This window comes from Coturnix japonica, chromosome 2 (genome assembly GCF_054131305.1).
Source record: "Coturnix japonica strain WE chromosome 2, WE-NBRP24, whole genome shotgun sequence".
NCBI lineage: Eukaryota > Metazoa > Chordata > Aves > Galliformes > Phasianidae > Coturnix > Coturnix japonica.
In genome coordinates this window covers 8,051,092-8,071,172 of record NC_140664.1, presented here as the reverse complement: position 1 = coordinate 8,071,172, position 20,081 = coordinate 8,051,092, and the positions used below count along the sequence as shown (strand labels likewise).

The window sequence follows — 20,081 nt, the reverse complement described above, 5'->3', positions numbered from 1 at the left end:
TCAAGAACAGAAACTTTTTTTTTCTTCTTTTTTTTAAAATAATGTTTATGATAAAGTGAACTACAGAACCCATCTTCCCACCCTGTGAAACCAAAGCCTTATGGTCCTTCTTAGAAAGCATCCAAGTCTTACTCCACTACAGTTGGCTGAATTCTCAATGGATGAACATAGCTGAATGACTGAGCTGCATTGATAGCTTTTAGGTACACGTAGGTCAACATACGTCAAAATAATCAACAACAAGCAATGGAGAAAATCTTGTAATCAAAATACTCTTAACAAATAGAGTATAGTCACCTTGTTGCAAGGACAAAATTCATTACATCAAAATATTACATCAAATTCAATTTAAAATCCTCTGAATTCTATAGCACTCCTTAGTGATGTGTACTGTAATGCACCAGTGCTGTTAGGAAGCTTTCAGCCCTGTCATTTACCATATGTATATTTTCTCAGTGGAGACATTCTTTCTCCAACTGATTCTCTTATCACAAAGGAACCAAGACAAGTGATGAGTCCTTGCATACTGGCAATCTGAATTCAATCAAGGATGAATGACAACAATATAAAATAAGACAACCTGATATTTGTTAGTGAAATTTGTTAGCAAAAGGTGACACAAATCAGTGAAGTATCAGATTTCAGTATCATTTCTGCAATTATATACTAATTGTAATTATTACAGGATAATTATCATTGCAGTTGTGTTATAGTTGCTATTATTTTATTGTCATTCAATGCTTTCTTGGTCTCATCCATGAATAACAAAGTTCAGCTGAAAAAGCACAGCTAAACCATAAGTGAAAGGTACCCCAGGAGATGAAACTGTAATGAACGTGTTATTTTTTATGTATTACTGTGATATTTACTTTCTTCTTTGCATAGACTTCAACACCTAACAAGTCGTGTAGCCTGATTACCTATTCAGTTCATGTAAAGCTGTCTCACATTTATGAAGACATCCAGATAATCAGGACTCCACTCTATTTCCATGTGTATTAAATGTCTTCCACTGACCCAACTCTTTAACATGTGACTTTGTATAGTGTCAGGCCCACAGTATTTAATTAGCAATATTTTTATGTAAGCACAATTGTTTAGCAAATATTTAATACATACCTTTCCTCAGTTATACTGACAAAATTTGCTCTAGGTTTGTAATATCTGGGTCTTAGTGGAAACATGTACACTGGGAGTCCAGTCAAACTAAATTCCCTGTGTGGGCAGTGGAGAGAGGAAAATCTCTTTAACGGGACCAGTGCGATCACAAGACATGTTGGGGATACCTTTTCTTCCACACTGATCATAAAAAGATCTGCAAGCAACCATGTCCATAGTTTGATTTGCTTCAGCGGATGTGAATCTGGGATGAAGGAATCTGATAAATTCACTAAATGAGCAAATGGCAAGTCATGATTAGAATTTAGGATTTTTAACTTTTCTCCTGCAGTGATGTTACTGGCCCAATGTCATCTGCTCTGTAGGTATGTTCTAGTTTTGCTGACTCTTCTCAGTTTTTAGCAGGATAATTGACAGGAGAACTGTGTGTTGAGGAATTTAATATTTACAAGCATTACTTGGACTAATATATATTATATATATATTGAACAGAAATTAGCAGAAGGGCTTTAAAATATATGATTATCACGAGGAAAAGTAATTAGATATTTCAGAAATGCATAATTCAAGCAACAAACTAAATTTCCTGAAATTGTGGTACTTTGCCATATTTAAATCATAGCTGGCTTATAAACACATTATTTAGCAAGTACTTTAGCAAGCTTAATAATTCATAAATCATTTTATCCTGCATAATAACCAGTGGTTCCCTATGAAGCTTACAATATTTATGATGGCTCCAAGAAAATTAATCAGAATAGATGCAAATATAATGACATTCCTGGCCAAGTAGGTCTCATTAATCCAGCAGCAAGTTTTCCGGAGCATTAAGGGTAAACATTTGTAATCCTCTGCTGTGGTGATTAGCACAAGAGCGGAGTGCAACATAATCAGAATAGAAAATTGAATGACCATTGGTATCACCCTGGGAAGGAAAAAAAAGAGAATCCAGCATTAAACCTCATCACTATACCACTGCTAACAAAAAATTATCTGCCAACAGGTAACTCTAGGAAAAGTCAGTTTTCCTAGTCAACTAGTGTCTGAGCAATCAGAATCTCCATTCTTTCTGGATGCAGTTGTCCTTTAAGTTGCTTTTATAGCAGATCTATTCACACTGTAGGATTTTGTCTCCATACAGATATATATATATATATCTCTATATATGTCTTAAAATTATTCTGTATTGCTGGTTGTAGATTGTAACATCAGAAGTGACTAGGGCAATGATACAGCTTGATTTCTGACATGTCAGGATATGATAACTACAGAAATGCAAGATTTCCCTGATTTTAATTATTAGTGAGTGAACTGCTGCTACAAAAAGAATATAATCAACTTCGAAAAACAAAATAACACTCTCCAGATCAACTATTTTCACAGAAACCCTTCTAAATATAAAGCAGATGAAAATGTATTCTGTGGACTGAACATCAAATGGACAGTTCAGTTCCTTCAATTCCTTTGAACAAAATGATTAAAGACAGAATTTTGTCTAGTCCATCTTTTATTATATTTTTCTAAATCTTTTTTTTACCCCCTTGCTTAAATCTAGGACATGAAGTCAATCAAGTAAATCACATGCTTGAGAAATGTGGAAAATTATTTTATTTCACTCAGAAAAAAACATTCAGCACTTCATAAACTAAATTTTGCTGTTCCCACTTGGACCAGTTATTCTCTTTTTGCACTTCTCAAGATTTTTATGACAACTAAATTTGTGCAAATTAAAAGTAACTTTACTGTTCCTTCAAAATTCTCCTTTCTTCATGCTGCTTTCTCTTACCTTTTAAGAACTGGAGTAATCAAGTAATTAACATTTCTAGTGTCCTAGTTCTATACATTCCAGAACTCTATAACAATTTACTTGTAATGTCTCAGTAAATAAAATATTTGAAAGAGGACTATCAGAGCATCCCAGATAGACTTCTACACTTCCAGTTGGCTGAGTGTATGTGTCATGTACTCTGCTAATTAAGCTTTTGGTAAGTATATGTTTTATCTTATTAAAAATATGAGTAGTTTTTTGTAGCACAGAATTATGTCAGAAAACATTTCTAGATTATATAGGAAAAATACAAAAATTGAAGTTCTGTTGTCTAATAAGCTGAAATACGGTGAACAATGCATTAATGTCTGTTGAGAGCTTCTACGTAGTGATATTAGATTTGAAACTGTGTACTACTGGCACACAGTGCTATCTTACACTTCAGCATTTCATTCCAACAAGATTTTCCAGAAGTATGTATGTGACTACTACAGAAAACAGCAGAGCTTCCCCAAAAAGCTCATCTAAGAAGTAAATCTTGCTTTTGAAAGAAGGGAGGATGTAGCAAGTAAGAACATACTGCATTATGAAGGGAAGAATGAATAATGAAGAAACAAAGACTGGAGAAAGACCACAGACTTAACGATGTGCAATTAAAACTTTTCTGACAAGAGTTACAGGATTCACTGAAAGTTCCAGAGACAACAGATTATTTGATGATGTCACAAAAGCAGTTTCTATCTTTGAAAATACACAGGAAGACACTGATGCTTTCTGTAAAATAAAATATGTTCATAGATACTCTGAGGATGCACTCATGAACAGAATCTCAGAAAAAGGACGTGGGCGTGAAATTAAAAATCTGGGAGATAGAAATCTTTTTTTTTTTTTTTTTTTTTTTGACGGAACTGGTAATGTGTGGACACTAAGATTCTAGTTTCTCCCTCACTACTGTCTACACAAATTTTAGAAGTAGTACATTGTCCAATTATTTTCTTTATTATCTTCTTATTATTTTCTTTATTTTCTCGTGAAGAGAAAAATGAATACAAGAAAATGAAGACAGTTAAGAGGGAGCAGTAGAGTCAAGATAAAAGAGTAATAGAGTCAAGATAAAATAAAGCCAGGGAAGAGCTGGACAATATGGTCATGGAGAATTAGTCAAGAGAGCTTATCAAGAGAGCTGTGTAGTTTAGGTATCCAAAGATTCATCTTACTACCAAGAATTCTCATATTTATTCAACTGAAAAGCACCTTGTGATCCTGTGATTGACTTGTGGCTATATTTCAAATCCAGAGCACAGACACTGGTTTACAAGAATTATGTTAGATGAACTGCTTCAGTTTAATCACTAGAATATTCTGCAATAGCCTTCCTACTTTCCAAAGCCATATGACTGAAATCCTCTTTGGAACTGATAGTTTCTATCTATATCTTATATAAATATAGACAGTCTATTTATGCATATGTAGCCCACCACTGCTGCTGACCTAGACTGACCCAGCTTTAAATGAAACCAGAATAAAGCATTAAAAAAGATTAGGGTCAAGTCTCAAGATGTCAGACCAGAGGACAAGAAAGCGTGAGTTCTTATTTCAGGTTTCCACACTCTAAATTTAGGACAAAATGTTATTGTGTTATAGTACTATACAGACAGCATCTAGGAGCCTAAATCTGGAATATAAATCCAAAAATGCAATACAGCCTGCTTAGGTCCCAGGGAAACCATGTCCTTGTTTTTGTTCGTATTAAGTATTTAAGGAGCAATTCATCTGTTGTGCCTATACAACTGAATGTTTGTCTTTTTCTCTCTTGTCTTCTTAAGACAAAAACAAAACAAAACTCTTCACATCTAAGACCTCCAAAGGATCAGTCCAATATTTCTGTTAAGATTATACTGACGGTATATTGGTAGGATTAAGTAAGGAAGAAAACATTCAGAGGTTAGAGGAATTGGAAAACAGCAACATAAACTGCTGCCAAAGAATTTCTCTCTGAAGTGGAACACCAGGGTTAGGCACCCTCTACATTGAAGAAGCAACTCAGGGCCAAATGATTTTTATCCCAGAGGTTCCTTTAATGTCAAGATCAAATGAGGTTTGAAATTGAGCTTTTGCCTCCCCTCTTCCTGATGCACAGTTGGAAATCAAGAGTTGTGAAGCCAGAAGGAAAATTTATGTAAAACAAAGCATGCAGATGTCTAAATGAACAATTTGAAATCTTCTTTTCTCCCCGCAAAAGAATAACCCTGGGAAAAAACGTTAGAAACAACTGTAGCACAGAAGTTCACCCTAGTATAATCTATTGTCCATGTGAGCATATAGAATGTTCATTGCAGGAGATTAATCAAACTCCCAGGACATTCAGATGGAGAAGATGGATCACTGTAAGATAGGCAATGTAACTTAATGGCTTCACAGAGGATAATTACAGCAGAAATATGGCATTAGTTTATGTCAAATACTATCCCCGACTCAATAATTCAAAGCAAGAAAACTGCTGATAATATTGTTAACTTCTATGTGGTTCTTGTCAGGGAAAAATATGAATGGATCCAATATTCATCCTGTAGGAGACAGACAGAAACTGAGATAAAATACAGGAACTCCCAGACACAGTAGATGTAGATGTAGCGATAGAAAGTAGATGTGATAATAGAAAGATGATTCCCTTATTGAAAACACAGATCGTGGCAAACTATCTAGAAAAGTCCCTGCAGATACTTTATGATGATTTAAATAATGTTTTCTTTCACTGATTCAAAAAATTCCCAAAAGACTCAGTTTAGAAAATATTCAGATGTGTTTAAGCAAATACATAACTCCATCTCCATTCAACAGAGCATGAAGACATTATTTGAAAGGCAATTAATTGTGTTGTATGGGTAAATTACCATGAGGAGTGTAAATTCTCTGAAAGCTATTCCCTGGAAATTATGTCCATGTTGCTCCCCTAGGGTAGTTCATTTCTCTGATATCTATTAGAGGTATAAACAGAAGTACTTAGGATTTTCTGAAATAAAAAAAACCAAAATTTGCCTTCTTAATTCTTTACAGTGGTATTCAGGTTCTGAAAGAACATAAGAATGGCCACAAAGTATTTGTGCACTTATACAAACCTTTTTCAAAAGGGATGACAGTAAATACTCTTTCCCCAAATATCTTCACAGCTTCTAAAAATTAACATTTAGGGGAATTCCTGAGGCCTGCATTCCAAAATTTTATTTAAGAAATTCTACTGATCTTACCTTATACAAAATACAGTACAGGTTGAGGGATGACCTGCTGGAGAGGAGCTCTGCAGAGAGGGACCTGGGTGTCCTGCTGGATGACAGGTTGGCCATGATCCAGCAGTGTGCCCTTGTGACCAAAAAGGCCAATGACATACTGGGGTGTATTAAAAAGAGCGTGACCAAGGGAGGTGATCCTCCCCCTCTACTCTGCCCTGGTAAGGTCTCATCTGGAGTCCTGTGCCCAGTTCTGGGCTGCCCAGTACAAAAAAAAGACAGGGATCTCTTGGAAAAAGTCTAGTGGAGGGCTACAAAAATGGTGAAGGGCCTGGAGCATCTCCCCTATGAAGAAAGGCTAAGTTAACTGGTTCTGTTTAGCTTTGAGAAAAGAAGACTGAGAGTGGACCTGATCCAGGTCTATAAATATCAAAGTGGCATGGCCAGACTCTTTTCAGCAGTGTGTGGAAACAGGACAAAGGGCAACGGCCAGAAACTGGAGCATAGGAAGTTCTGCACGAATGTGTGCAAGAACTTCTTTACGGTGAGGGTGACGGAGCACTGGAACAGGCTGCCCAGGGGGGTTGTGGAGTCTCCTTCTCTGGAGATATTCAAGACCCTCCTGGACGCCTACCTGTGTGACCTGGTGTAGGGAACGTGCTTTGGGAGAGGGGTTGGACTCAGTGATCTCTGGTGGTCCCTTCCAACCCCTATGATTCTGTGATTCTGTGAAAATATCTAAACTTTATTTGCATTTACTCATAATTTAAAGCCCATTTAACTTTCAGTTAAAAAAATCTGCAAAGAATCTGTGACATGCTGGAGGAAAAATAAAAGTACCATGCAACATGGGAAAGCAGTTGCAGGCATGGTGGCTGTGTGACTCCTTCTCCATTAACTACAAAAGCACCAGTTACCCTCACAAGAATTAAGACAGGAGAAATGTCACCTATTTTTGCTATTATTGCAGTGATTGATATAGCTAGCAGCAGAAATAATTTTGTAAAATGGGTTCCTTTAATAATAACCATAAATCTTCTTGTACATACTGAAAAAATACAAAAATAACAGCTACAAGGAGTGAAGAATTTTTAATGTACTTTGTGAGGACTTCAGTCAAACAAACTTTCTAGAATTAGAGCACTATAGCACATAAGGAAAATGCAAGGTCAGATGCTATTCTGGATATGTTCTCATCTAAGAACAACTATGAAATACATGGAGTGCGCAGTCACTCACTTGCATCTAATCATCATTTTGTTATTCTGAGACATAAATGTAGTGAAACAGATCTTCTAGAGGCGATCCAAGAGATATCGCTACATTAATGTACATTAATTATCTTCATAGTTATTTCCCAGGAACATATAGACTAAGTTTCATCCGAGTCTAGAAACCACTCAAGAATTATGATTTTCTGGACACTGTCATTTTAGTACTTTCTTTGCTAAATGGGATTAGAGGTATATTTTGCTGAATAGTGACAGCTAGTGTGTTAGACTATGTTACACAGACCAGCATAGAGATTACAGCTATGTCACAGTTTCTTCACTTCAATAGGAACCTGCTGTTTGGTCAGACCCAGGCTGAAGCAGATATGCGAGATGGTCTATCAGATCACCTATTGCTGTTGCTTTATAAGGGCAGAACACTGTTTTTCCAAGCTGGGTAGTATACATAATAATACGGTACAGCAATACCATTTTCTTATGTAGCATGTAAGAAACAAAACCAAAACAATCACTGATTCTCACGTTGATTATCAGTCAATTAGCAAAGAAGCAACATTCTAATTCTGGTTTATGATCACTGAACTGAAAGCAGAAGACCATACTGTGCTGAACTCCTGTAAACTGAAGTTCAAACTTTTCTCAGTGGGCATTTTTCTTCAAAACTTAACAGTACAGTCCAAGCATTACAATACAATCAACAGATTCTCATGAAAATGGGAAACTTCAGATAATATGATACAAAAGTAGATAATAAAGGGGAGGAAGACAAGGCCAAAAATATTTTCAAAGAGTTTCCAGAACAAACAAAATTTATTGGCTCAATTCACATATAAAAATGTTACCCCACAGTTTGGTTTTCCCAAGAGTGCATTTAGATATATAGCAATATATCTTTGCATTTACCTGGAAGAAGGAAGCAAGCTTTGGATAGCAGTGATGAATACGAGAACAATAAATGCACATACCAAGTTTGATTTGAATACTTCATCTCGCATTTGAGAATACTAGAAAAAAAGAAAAAAGAAAAAATGAAGTAAGTTAGTTGTTAACTCATGTAGTGATTTCATAAAGGTTGTCAAGAAAAGTCCCTGTGAAGTTGCTTTACTAACTTATACTTTTTCCAATATATTTGCATAAAAGGAACAAACATGTATTAGAATCTTGCACTACTGTGTAGAATATTAAATACATAATTGCTTCGCCAAAGGAATTGTGGGTTCCTGAGGGCAAACACTATAGTCAGCTGTGACTGTCTGCATGAATTGTATTACAGAGGTGTCTTTGTGCTTGACAGATTGATGCCATTCTGTTTTCTTTTTTACTTAAAAACAAAACAAAACAAAACAAAAAAACAACCACAAACCAACAAACCCAGTTTTGGACATTCTATGACTTGGATGTGGGTCATTATCTTTGCATGTGAACATATCCAGAGGCTACACAAAAACATAATGTTGGCATTCTTCTTGGGGAAAAAATAAATAAATAAATAAAAATGAGAGTATTATTACGTAAAAGATCATCTGAATAGCTTTATTATTATCATTTATTCAGAAAGTAATTGTACAGCATATCAGACCATTGAATATGCTAGCAGGATCCATTTTACAGGGGTTACTAAGAAATGGATTAACAGATACATCAGCCAGTCACAGTGGATCAGTTTAGGTGGATATGTTGCCTGAATTCTCATCCAGTATTCAACACTGCTAATTCAACAAAACTCTAATCAATTACAGTAGATGAAGATTAGTCCTAAGATGTATTTGTCCCAGAGTGATGATACTAAGTTTTCTCCAGCTAATAAAATCTCCTTCCATAGGGGCCTGCTCCATTCATTTTACTTTCTCTGAACAATAAGTCATTTTCATTTAATCTTTTGTTGTTGTGCAGAAGCTGACAGTTAAATGTGAAGAAGAGTCAAAGAAGAACCACCTATGAGAATCTTTGTTTGGGAATTTGAAAATAAAGCAAACTATGGTTATAAGTGTAATAATTGAAAGTGTAATAACTGAGAAAAATCAACTGTGTCAGGAACATGCATTGAAAGAATTCAGCAATAAATGACTGCATTTTACTACTAAATTGCTCTTGAAGGAAAATCCTGTCTAGATTTAGGCTATAAACATTAAAGAATCGTGGAATCATTTGAGTAGGAAGGGGCATTTAAAGTTCTTCTAGATCAACTCCCCTGCAATGAACAGGAACATCTACATCTATATGGACAAACTCAAGATTCCGAAAATAGGGAAAAGGCTTTTCCCTTCCTTACTCCCATTTGATTTGAGTAACTGATGTGTTTATCTGTTGGTTCCTTTCATTTTGGATCTTCCTCTGCCATGATTATACCCTATGTATGCTGTTGTCAGAAACAGCAACACTTTGACATGATTTTTGATGGTGCTCACAGGCAACTCCATTTCATTTTGCTGCTGAATGCACAGAGGTACTGACCTCTATTTCATGTGCAGGGAAAGAGAGCATCAGTCTGCTTAATGGACTATTTATTTATTTATTTATTTAGTGGCACATTAAAAATCAAAGGCAAAAAGAAAGACATGTTTCTTAAAATATAACAGGAAATTCCAATTATTCCTTAGGGAAATTATGGACAATGAATTGAATGAAATACAAACATGGAATTGCCTGCTGCTGTGTCAAGCATCATCTCAAAGACACGAATGCTGTGGTCTAATCAGTAAGACTGATGTGATGAGAAATTGTTAGCATCTCTAAGGCAGTACAAACACCAATGACAAACACAGCACTTTTCTAGCAGCCAATCCCCTAATGGCTTGGAGAAGTCATTAAGGATAGATTAAGTTTCAAGATTCTTCCAGAAGTATGGGGAGACATGTGGCCAGCGGGAGCCATTTGGGATTGCAGGAAGAATCATAATGACAGCTACAAAATTTGTAGCTACAATGTCCCACTGATCTAACACACACTGGTGTGACTTGATCATGGTACAGAGGAGACTCATTGTGCGTCCCTTGGGACTTGAGCTCTTTGCCTTGAGTTCTGAATTGTTGGGTGGCACTGTCTAGCTATGGCCACCCAGCCAGCTAAAATTAAACTCAAATAATGAAGGCCAAGGTTCCTCCACTGGGTAATGCCAATCTTTTTTCTAGAATTTCTTGGAAAGAGGTGATGCTGGACATGCAATGGTCTTCATACATTCACCTAGATATTCTGTGCGCTGGAGAGGAAGATGGTTGGCATTATGTTCACTGCTGATCTTCTAAGTGAAAGGGAATGTAGTGGTTTTATTTTAAATTTTTTTTTTTCTTTTCTGTGGAGCAATGAGAAATCTCCTGCAGCTTCTGCTTAGCAAGGACAAAAGATGGAAACTCAAGGCTGGAGAAGAGATGGATGAACTTCCGAGGAGACCAAAGAGTAGATACATGTTCTACTGATAATCAATAACAGAAAAGAAGATGATCAAGAGGCTTAGAATTTGACAGGTGTTTCTTGCACAGATCCCTGGGAAGCAACTGGAAGTTTCTGGGTGTAATACAGAATACAAGAAGTGAGAGGTTTGTTTCACTGTCATTGAATTTCTCAGCCACCTGAAATTCTGGTACTGAGAAATTAACATATTTAGGAACTCAGATATTGAGATCTAATTTTGACATGAGGAAACCTGTACTGTGAAAGACCTTTTGATGTTTTCTGTGTGCTCATCTCACTGAAAATACACAGACTCTTCACCTCTAAGATCAGAATGGTTTATGATAGTAATACACATACACAGAAAGGCCTAGAATATGTTTATACAGATCTTTATACTGGAAACCTTCCTTAACAAAAACCCTTCCAGAATGCTAATCACCTTGCTCCATTACTATTGCTTATCCTCTCTAAAAGTACATGTTACTGATGTTTCCAAGTAGTTGCTACTAAGGTAGAACATCTCAATGATATCTTTTAATTTTTGGAAATCGTGTAAAGTATTATCCAATTTTCCTTATAAGCCATTACATGTTTGAAAACCCTCAGTGTTCTTTTTGTGCTACCATTAGAAATACTCTCTAGTGATATCTTTTTCCCTCTGTCTGCCTACATCCTATTTGTGAAAATAACCTCTAGCAAAACTGAGAGTAAATTAGTCTCTAAATGAGACATCAAATGCTAATGAGTAAAATAAAGATTAGTAATGACTAGTCCATTTGAGGAAAGGATCTGTACAGTACACCAGATGAAGATCTTGCATAAAACCTCTGAAGAATGTATTCTTAAAAATATTACTGTCGAAATAATACAAATATTGCAACAGAGAGATAACCCAGTCAGCAATGTAATCTTTGCTGCTTGCTGTGGAATCTACATTTATCCTATCACCAAAGTAGACTTAAGTTAAATGAGATAAGAGAGGAGTGGGAAGATGTACCACTGACTCAAACTACTGTGATATACCAGTGAGTTAAACTATTGCAAACTAGGAGCTGTGACAGCTCCCATACTGGTCTGGGCATGCTGTTTCCAGATATTCTTTACCTTATGAAACCTCAAAAGAAGTAACTCAGCACTTTTAGTACTACTGTCAATCTGCTGTCTGCAATCTCTTGATTGAATTGAATGAATAATAATAAAATCAAATAAACAACCAAAAATCCAAAACCAAAAATCCAACAAGACAGACAGTTGAAAAAGCTAGAAGTCCAGGATGACATCTAAAATCCATTTAAGGTACCCAAAAGGAATTCTGATTACAGTGCATGGTAGTCCTGTTACTTATGCAGGAGGAACAAATACGGGTTATTGCTCACATGTCTACTCACTTCTCTGTGGTTTCAGGTACAGAGCATTAACACAATCCCAACTGAACACAGTTCCTGTAACAATGCTTGATAGCAAGATCAGCTATGAGTACAAGTTGTTCTATGTACTGAATAGCTGTGGTGAGAGGTATTTTTAAGTAAAGAAGTAAATATCAGGCAAGTACCAGTGCTGCATGGGAGTGTGATGGCTAAATGTGAGGAAAAGAAGCTCCTTTATTTCAAAGTTACCTCTGAATAACAGCTGCCACTTCGCTGAACTGAAAGTAACTGGCAGCAAATGGAAACAGCAGTGTGAGATGGGAGACCAATAGACTTAATTCTGTCTATTTGCTTAGTAACACTGCAGAGAACAGCTCAAGATGTTGATGTAGAAGGTCATGATAAGCAGTTGCAAAATGTCAGTGACTAGAAGAAAGCATAATTCCAGACTGAATTAGGGGTTAGAGGTGGGGGGAAAGGGGGGGAGGGCTTCTAGTCTAAGTTTTTAGTTTTGTTTCCTGAATGGGCAGGAGGAGAAAAGGAAGAAGTGACATGAGTACAAGGCAACATGGAGTAAATAGCTACCTTCTGCAAGATAACATTTCTCCCAGTTGTTTTTTTTTGTTTGTTTGTTTTTTTTTGTTTTGTTCTGTTTTTCATGATTACCTGCATATAATAATTTAATACTAAGGCCAGCAGTAAATTGTGAAAGTTTCATTGCTAAAGCATCTGTAATTAATACCTAGACTAACTAAGAGGAAAGAGAAGAGTGTTTTCCACATTGTCCCACAAGATGATGCCTATAATGAAGAGTACATTGTCATTCATCATTCCTTAATCCATATAATCTCTTTGCTTTTTGGTGCTTTCCACATCCTTCTTTGAGTGTGCCCATGGTGTCTTTGCACTCAACACAAACAAGAAGGTTCCTGGCTGGCAGCTCTCCAACAGTTGGAGGTAGATAGATGAGAGCAAATAGAAGTGTTGACAATAAAAATACATATACATTCCCATTCTGTGCTAAGAACAATCTACTTTAGAGGGTTCAGCCCACTGTACAGAAAGGAACTGTGTTCGTTTTCCTGCATTTTCTGTTTGGTCCAGGCACCTAAAGAAATACTGAATGAAAGCACCATTTTCCAGCCCTTGCAACATATGTTGGTGTCAGAAATGTTACACTGCAAAGAAAACTATCAAAACTGATAAAATACTTTTTGTCATCAGGAAGTAAGTGTGAAGTTTGTCGTTACTGACTCTTTTGGTCTTGCTAAGAAGAGTGGCATTTCAGCTGCAGCCTTTTATTTCACTGTTCATGAGATCTGGGTTCCTGTCAGCTTTGCATGAGAACTCCACTGGAAGAAATATCTTCATACCTCTTCTTGCAGCACTGATGGCTTTTGGGGATTCTACCTTGTGTCTCAGTATCACAAAAATACATAGAGGAAATCATACTTTTTCCTTTTTTTAAGAAAATATTTCTCCTTATATGGGTTTGCTTTTAAAATAAGAGCTTCAGTGCATTTCAGGAAGATTTTTTCTTTTCCAGTGGTTTTCATAAAGCTCTGACCATTAATCCCAACCTGAGGACTAGTTTCCCATAAGTCAAGTAAAACAGTCTGTTTTCTGGTGAAAATGAATATAATGAAGGAGGTTTTCAGGTGTGCAATTAAATATTTTTCTTTTCTCTTTAGTCTAATTTCACATCCTAATATAGACCTTTCATTGCTGCATTTCAGTGGCACAAAAGGCAGCAAAATCATCTGAGATATACCTTTCCCATCCCATTCTGTGTTGGCATTCTGCATTTAAAAATCTTCCATTGCTTTGTCCTTTTTTATTTAATATGTATATATGTGTATGGATTAAAATGGAAATTAGTGGGATCTCACTGCTGCTGAGAAGCAGCAAAACCAGGAACAATATTTACCTCTTGAAAGTAGATTTTAAAGAAGGGATGTTTGCCACAAGGAATTTACAGACTAATTTTGACTTCAAATGGCATGGCATAGCAGCTGACATTGTGTAGATCAGATGGATTCTACCAGTAAAGGAAAGGCACATATTTATATAAATATATAGAGATAATGAATAGAGGTGTCATTTTATTAATAGACTCGCTCACTGTTTGTGCCAAAGCAATTTATTATAGGAAAGGATTAATTTGATAGGAAAGGGCTTGTACTAGGCAGAAATGAAATTCAGCAAATGGCTTCTGTTTTCAGAAGAGTTTGCTCAGTGTAGGCATTTTCCAAAAATTAAATGTGATCATTGTAGGGCTGTCACACCTGCATCATGACATTGCCCATTATGGCCTCTAGCTCAGCCCCACCTTCTGAAAACTGAAACAAAATAAAAGAAGAACAAAACCAGAACAGAAACAATGCAAGCTAGAACCTAGATCTTCTCTACTTCAGTGGACATTTATTACAATTTGAGCAGCAAGTAATGCAGCTAGCAAGACTCAGCTACCTTATGCTCCAGGCTGGAGTCTTTAAACATCAGTGAAAAAGGCTTGATATGCTCTCTTCTCAATTTATCGCCACTCCGTAAGTCGATGGTGTGCTCTATTCGCTTGTTAATTTCCTCGGGCCCAGACTGGACATGCAAAGCTTGTGCAAGATGGTTTGGAAGCAGATTTATTGAATTTCTTGTTAGGGCAGCCAGAGTCTAGGGGAAAGCACATGCAAACAGAATAAACCTGCTGGTCCCCTTGGGTTAAGAAATGCAATGTTTTAGTTCATGTTGCATTGCAAACCATTACAGCATTCCATGCAATTTATTCAATGAAATCTATAGAATTGTAAAATAATGTCTGTTCCACTAAACACATACAGTACATTACAGGAAGTGCTTTAATGTCCTGTTTTATACAGGTTGGCAGGTCTGCTGCTGTACTGAATGCTAGGAATACAATCTCCTTTCCAGATTCCACTATATAATTATCAGAGCACGAATGAGAGGAGTACACACCAAAATCACAACACAGTATCCACGTCAATGGTGTGTTTTCACAACTCAGAATGGAAGCTACAGAAACAGAAGTCACAAATAAAATGACAATAATAATATTTTTCTTGTCTTAATCTTACATTTACTGGATGTGTGTAGTTAAGGAACAGATCAACTAGGCAGGAGTAAAGAAGTCTGCATTCATGATTGCTTCAGCTTGGGTTTTCAGATAATGTGCTCTTCTTCACTACTGATATATTTCAGCCAGTCGATATTACAGTTAAGCTATAAGTTTGAATAAACATAATTCACTTTATTTTAAAAATATGATCCTGTTTCTTTAATCCCTTTGATATTTCACTGACAAATCAAAAAAAAAAAAAAAAAAAAAAAAGAAAGAAAAAAAGAAAAAAAAAAGAAAAAGAAAAAGAAAAAGAAAAGAAAAGAAAAAGAAAACCAAGAAAAGTCTCTTGCACAGCTTTGCGAACAAAAGCAAGTCAAGATAGTACAAAGGATATTTCACCTTCAGGAAAGTGGTAGAATCTGCTTTCATAAAAATGGCTTTATCTATTTTTATGTTACGATTTCATGACACAAACCACATGAAAGAGCAGGCTAATGGGAAAACAAAATCTATTACCTGTGATACTCCCAAGCATTAAGAAAAGCTAATGAATGTAAAGCATATAAACCTTCATACATCACAGCACAAGACAGGAACTCTGAACATGAAATATACTTCTGCTTTAAAAAAAATATCTTTTTGGGAAAAAAAAGCAAGGAACCTTTTCCTGTATTGAACTTTATCTTTTCATACTAGTTTTTCAGATATATTAGTCTTGGAGTTAAGTTGGTAGCAATAAGGTTGCAGCAAAATCCCAGGGAAACAATCAATTGACTCAATACTGTGCGCTTACATATTAAGGCACTGTTTTAGTTTAGGTATTTTTATCTTTTTTAAACTGGGCATTACAAGAAAGTTATTATTATCAGTTTGTGGGGATGAAATCTCACAAGAGAGATTGAAATAGCTGTTAAAAAACAAGATAGCATTAGATCCTGTTATGCGTATTAACTGATATCTCCATGGATAGTGAGCATGGAGAAGGTCCTTAATGTTTTAGTTGAGTATTATGTATTATTCACACAAAGGGAATGTTCTCAATTCATTTGAGAAAGTGACTATGTTTTCTTCAAATTGCATTTTAGAATTTGATTACTCTGAAGAACTGTCTTTCTGCTGAATGTATGAACTGGTTTAGAATTTGTAATGGATAGATATGGCACAATGTCAAGAGTATTGCAACAGTCGTTAGTATTGGTGCAAAAATGGACTCTGAAATTGTATTTATTTTCAGAGTGGAATAAGAAAAAATTTATCTGAGTTTAGCAAGGTCTCTCCCTTACACAAGCACACACATGTAAGACAATTGCTTTAGAGTAAATCCTATTAAAATAAAGCAAAATGTTACGCAAATTATTGGCCAAGTGTATGTTCTAACCACATTTTTTTTCTGGTATGATCTCCTATTCATCATTTTTTTTATTAAGATTCTCATTTGCCTCACAGAAGGAAGTTTGGTTCAGTGCTCATTTGAGCCTTTCTGATATTGAGAATAACTATTAAGTTCAATACAGGAACATATACAAGGATCTTTTAGGCAAAAGCCTTGCTAAACTTGAAGCTGAATATAAAAAATAGAATGAATTAAAAGCAGCAAACAAACAGAAAAATCCACCCAACATCAAAAATATTCTACAGACATTTTAAAAAATGGTTTTTGCTTCCTTTCAATAACGCTTTCTTGTAACAAGTCCAATCATCCTGATTTCAGCAATAAGGAACATTTGTAATCAGTGATATTTATAAAACTCTTGGAAGGATTTACATTTGTTTTTCATCATTTATCAAACTCCAGATCTTCCAAGGAAATAGGGAAATACAAGCTTAGATGCTTAAAAAACAGGGGAAAGGTAGGATTTTGTTCTGGAAGAAGACGTCAGTAAAATTCAAAGATTTGCAGATTCCAAGAATCCTTAGAGTTGGAAGAGATGTCTGAAGGCCATCCAGTCCAACTCCCCTGCAGTGAACAGGGACATGCACAGCTAAATCAGGCTGGCCAAGGCCTTATCCAGCCTCACTTTGAAAGTTTCCAGGGATGGAGCATCTACCACATCTCTGGGTAACCTCTTCCAGTGCCTCACTACTCGCACTGTAAAAGACTTTTCCCTTATATCTAATCTAAATCTACCCTCTTTAAGCTTAATATCTTTTCCCCTTGTTCTGTCACCACGGACCTTGTTAAAGAGTCTATCTCCTCTTTCCTATAGCTCCTCATTAAATTTTCAAAGGCTGCTCTCAGGTCTTTCCAGAGTCTTCTCCAGGATGGACAGCCTCAGCTTTTTCAGCCTGCCCTTGTAGGAAGGATGTTCAACCCCTTGGATCATTTTTGTGTCCCTCCTCTGAATGCACTTCAACAGATCTATTTCCCTCCTGTACTGCAAATTCCACATCTGAATTCAGTACTTCAGATGAGTCCTTAACAGTACAGGGTGATCATCTCCCTCAAACTGCTGGCAACACTTCTTTTGATGCAGCCCACAATTTGGTTGGTTTTCTGGGCTGCAAGGGTACATTGCTGGCTCATGCCCAGTTTCCCATCCACCAGTACGCTCAGGTATTGTTTTTGGAAAGACTGCACTCAATCTTTTCATCCTCCAGCTTGGATTGGTACTGAGGGTAGCCTCGGCTCTGGTGCAGGATCTAGTACTTAGATTTGTTGATCCTCATGAGGTAAACCTAGGCCACTGCTCAAGCCTGTCTAGGTCTCTCTGGATGGCGTCCCATTCATCTTGTGTGTCAACTGCACAGGTGTTTAGTGTTCCAGCTTCTATTACTGACCATATGTGTTCTGGATACTTTCAGTTGGTCAGTAATGCGCAGCTGTTGTCAGCTAAGATGACTTACAGCATCCTGGGAAAGTATCTAGAGAGAGCCAAGAGATGTGACATAGATCTTACAGAAGCCCCATGCACTGTTGGTCCAGTTAGGAAGTCAGCTGGGGTTTACTAAGATTTCTCAGACTGCTATAGGTAGCCACACTTAAGAAACTGTATGAAGCTCCTATTCAATACAGTGCTGGAGCATTCAGTTGTTTCAGCATGGGTGATTCACAGTACACAAGATGTCACAGAGTCTCTTCCTGGTTTTAGCAGATAGTCCAGATGACCACAGGTCTTTCATAGGTGCCTCGTTTAACAGAGCATGTGGGTTTTTCACACATCCTAGAACATCATGTATAACATCAGACCCTTATGCTTGGGAACTGAGCTCTATGGGAGGTTAGCACCTGAGACAGCCAGTAGACAAAAGTGTAGGTGCCTTGGCTTTGAACCAAATTTCATCCTGCTATTTATTCATGTTTGCTGTCTGGGCACTCTTTTAAATCTAGTTTTTCTGATAACTGCTGTGTTATCACTATAATATTCTTACCCAAGACACAGATATTTACATTTACTTCTGTCTGTTTCATGTCATTACAATCTCATTGTGGCCTCCAGTCTGACATCTGGTCACCATATTTTGCTTTTAGCTACTTCTTCTGTAAGGTGCATAAAATGATTCAAATCCACTGTCTTAACATAGAATAACTTATCTCTCTGACTTTCTTTGCTTTAGAAGAGAAACCCAAACACCTGTATCAATAACTAAGGGTTATGTTTATAACTGTTAAATGTAATATTACAGCTTTTATTAATATCTATGATTCTGTTCATAAAGAGTGGTTATTCTCTTCCTCACTCACATCAAGACACCTTCAATTCAGTGACTTAGGCTGCCCATGCAAAATGAAATTGAGGTAAAGAATATACATTGCAGTGAATCTGAACTGGGGCAAGAGAGCACAAAAGAGTGTCTGCCATTTCAAATTCTTCCAAGATACAAGTACAGCTTCAAGTGAGTATGGTTGCTCAGATTTTGTTGTAACTCGGAGCAGGCAAAGAATTCTTTTAAGTTCTGTCAGTAGTTACTCAGACACACAGAGTGATATTGTTGTGTTGCTGTTATTTAGATTCTCAACATCTACTTCAACCGGTAACTTTTATTAAACACTTATCTTTGTTTAAGGCTGACATTTCTCTGGAAAAAAAAAGTTATGTATCCTTGTAAAATTTAAACATCTGATCTGAATTTTGATTTGAAATACATTATTTGTGAGCAATAATGCCTATTTTCTCAACTTTAAAATCGAAAATTGCATAATAATCGAAGTATACATGGAATAGCAGATTATTTATATTTTTTTTCTGTGCCCACCCAGCAGCTACTGGAAAACTGTGTAATACAAAATTCTATTTACTTCAAGTATAATATCGAATTCTATTCCATTCTTTCTTAAGAAAAAAAAAAAAGGGAGAAACAGTTCTGGGAATAGATCATTTGCTGCCAAAAGACAAATATCTGGTGTAAGACAACAGCTTGGTTACACCTATTTCAATAATCTTCATGAACTTATAAATCATTAAGTGAGAGTTTTTTTTAAGAAAAGAACAACAAAAAAAAAATAGAAACGATAGATCTGTATTTTACTCCTCTTTGTTGTTAGCATCAAGGTCAGGTTTAGCTGAAAAAATGAACAATGGAATGACAGCCTATTCTCTGTAGATCTTTTAGAGTACAGAAATTGGAATGTTTTAAAGGGAAAGAAGAACAAAGAGAGAGACATCAGAAGAGGCACAGCAGCATGCACTCATACCTCTATTCCTAATGAAATGAGAATATATAGAAAGAGATACAGATAATAGTAGAAGGCAGTGTACATACAGATACACAGATGTACAGAACATATATAAAACAAGTGTTTTATATCACAGCAAACTACACCATGCTCCAATCCAGTTTGAAGAGATGCAGATACCACCATGGACCGTTTGATTGTGAAAACTTATCATTTCAGAGCAGATTTACAAGAGGTAGAAAATAGTTGAGAAAGAAAGACCTCCACACAACAACACTTGAAGTTCA

The 20,081-nt window shown here is 36.3% G+C and overlaps 1 protein-coding gene across 3 annotated transcripts in view; it reads right to left on the bottom strand.

The window, feature by feature from the left end:
- The window catches only part of ADCY8 (adenylate cyclase 8), a 113,323-nt gene that overhangs the window by 21,735 nt on the left and 71,507 nt on the right, over window positions 1-20,081 (bottom strand). For 2 of the 3 annotated variants that reach the window (XM_015856336.3, XM_085536978.1), the window contains 3 exons: window positions 14,576-14,773; window positions 8,250-8,350; window positions 1,843-2,044 (listed from right to left, as the gene is read on the bottom strand). In XM_015856336.3, coding sequence (XP_015711822.1) covers window positions 1,843-2,044; window positions 8,250-8,350; window positions 14,576-14,773 — 501 coding nt within the window. The remainder of the gene's footprint in view (window positions 1-1,842; window positions 2,045-8,249; window positions 8,351-14,575; window positions 14,774-20,081) is intronic. The other variant, XM_015856337.3, reaches the window with a different exon arrangement.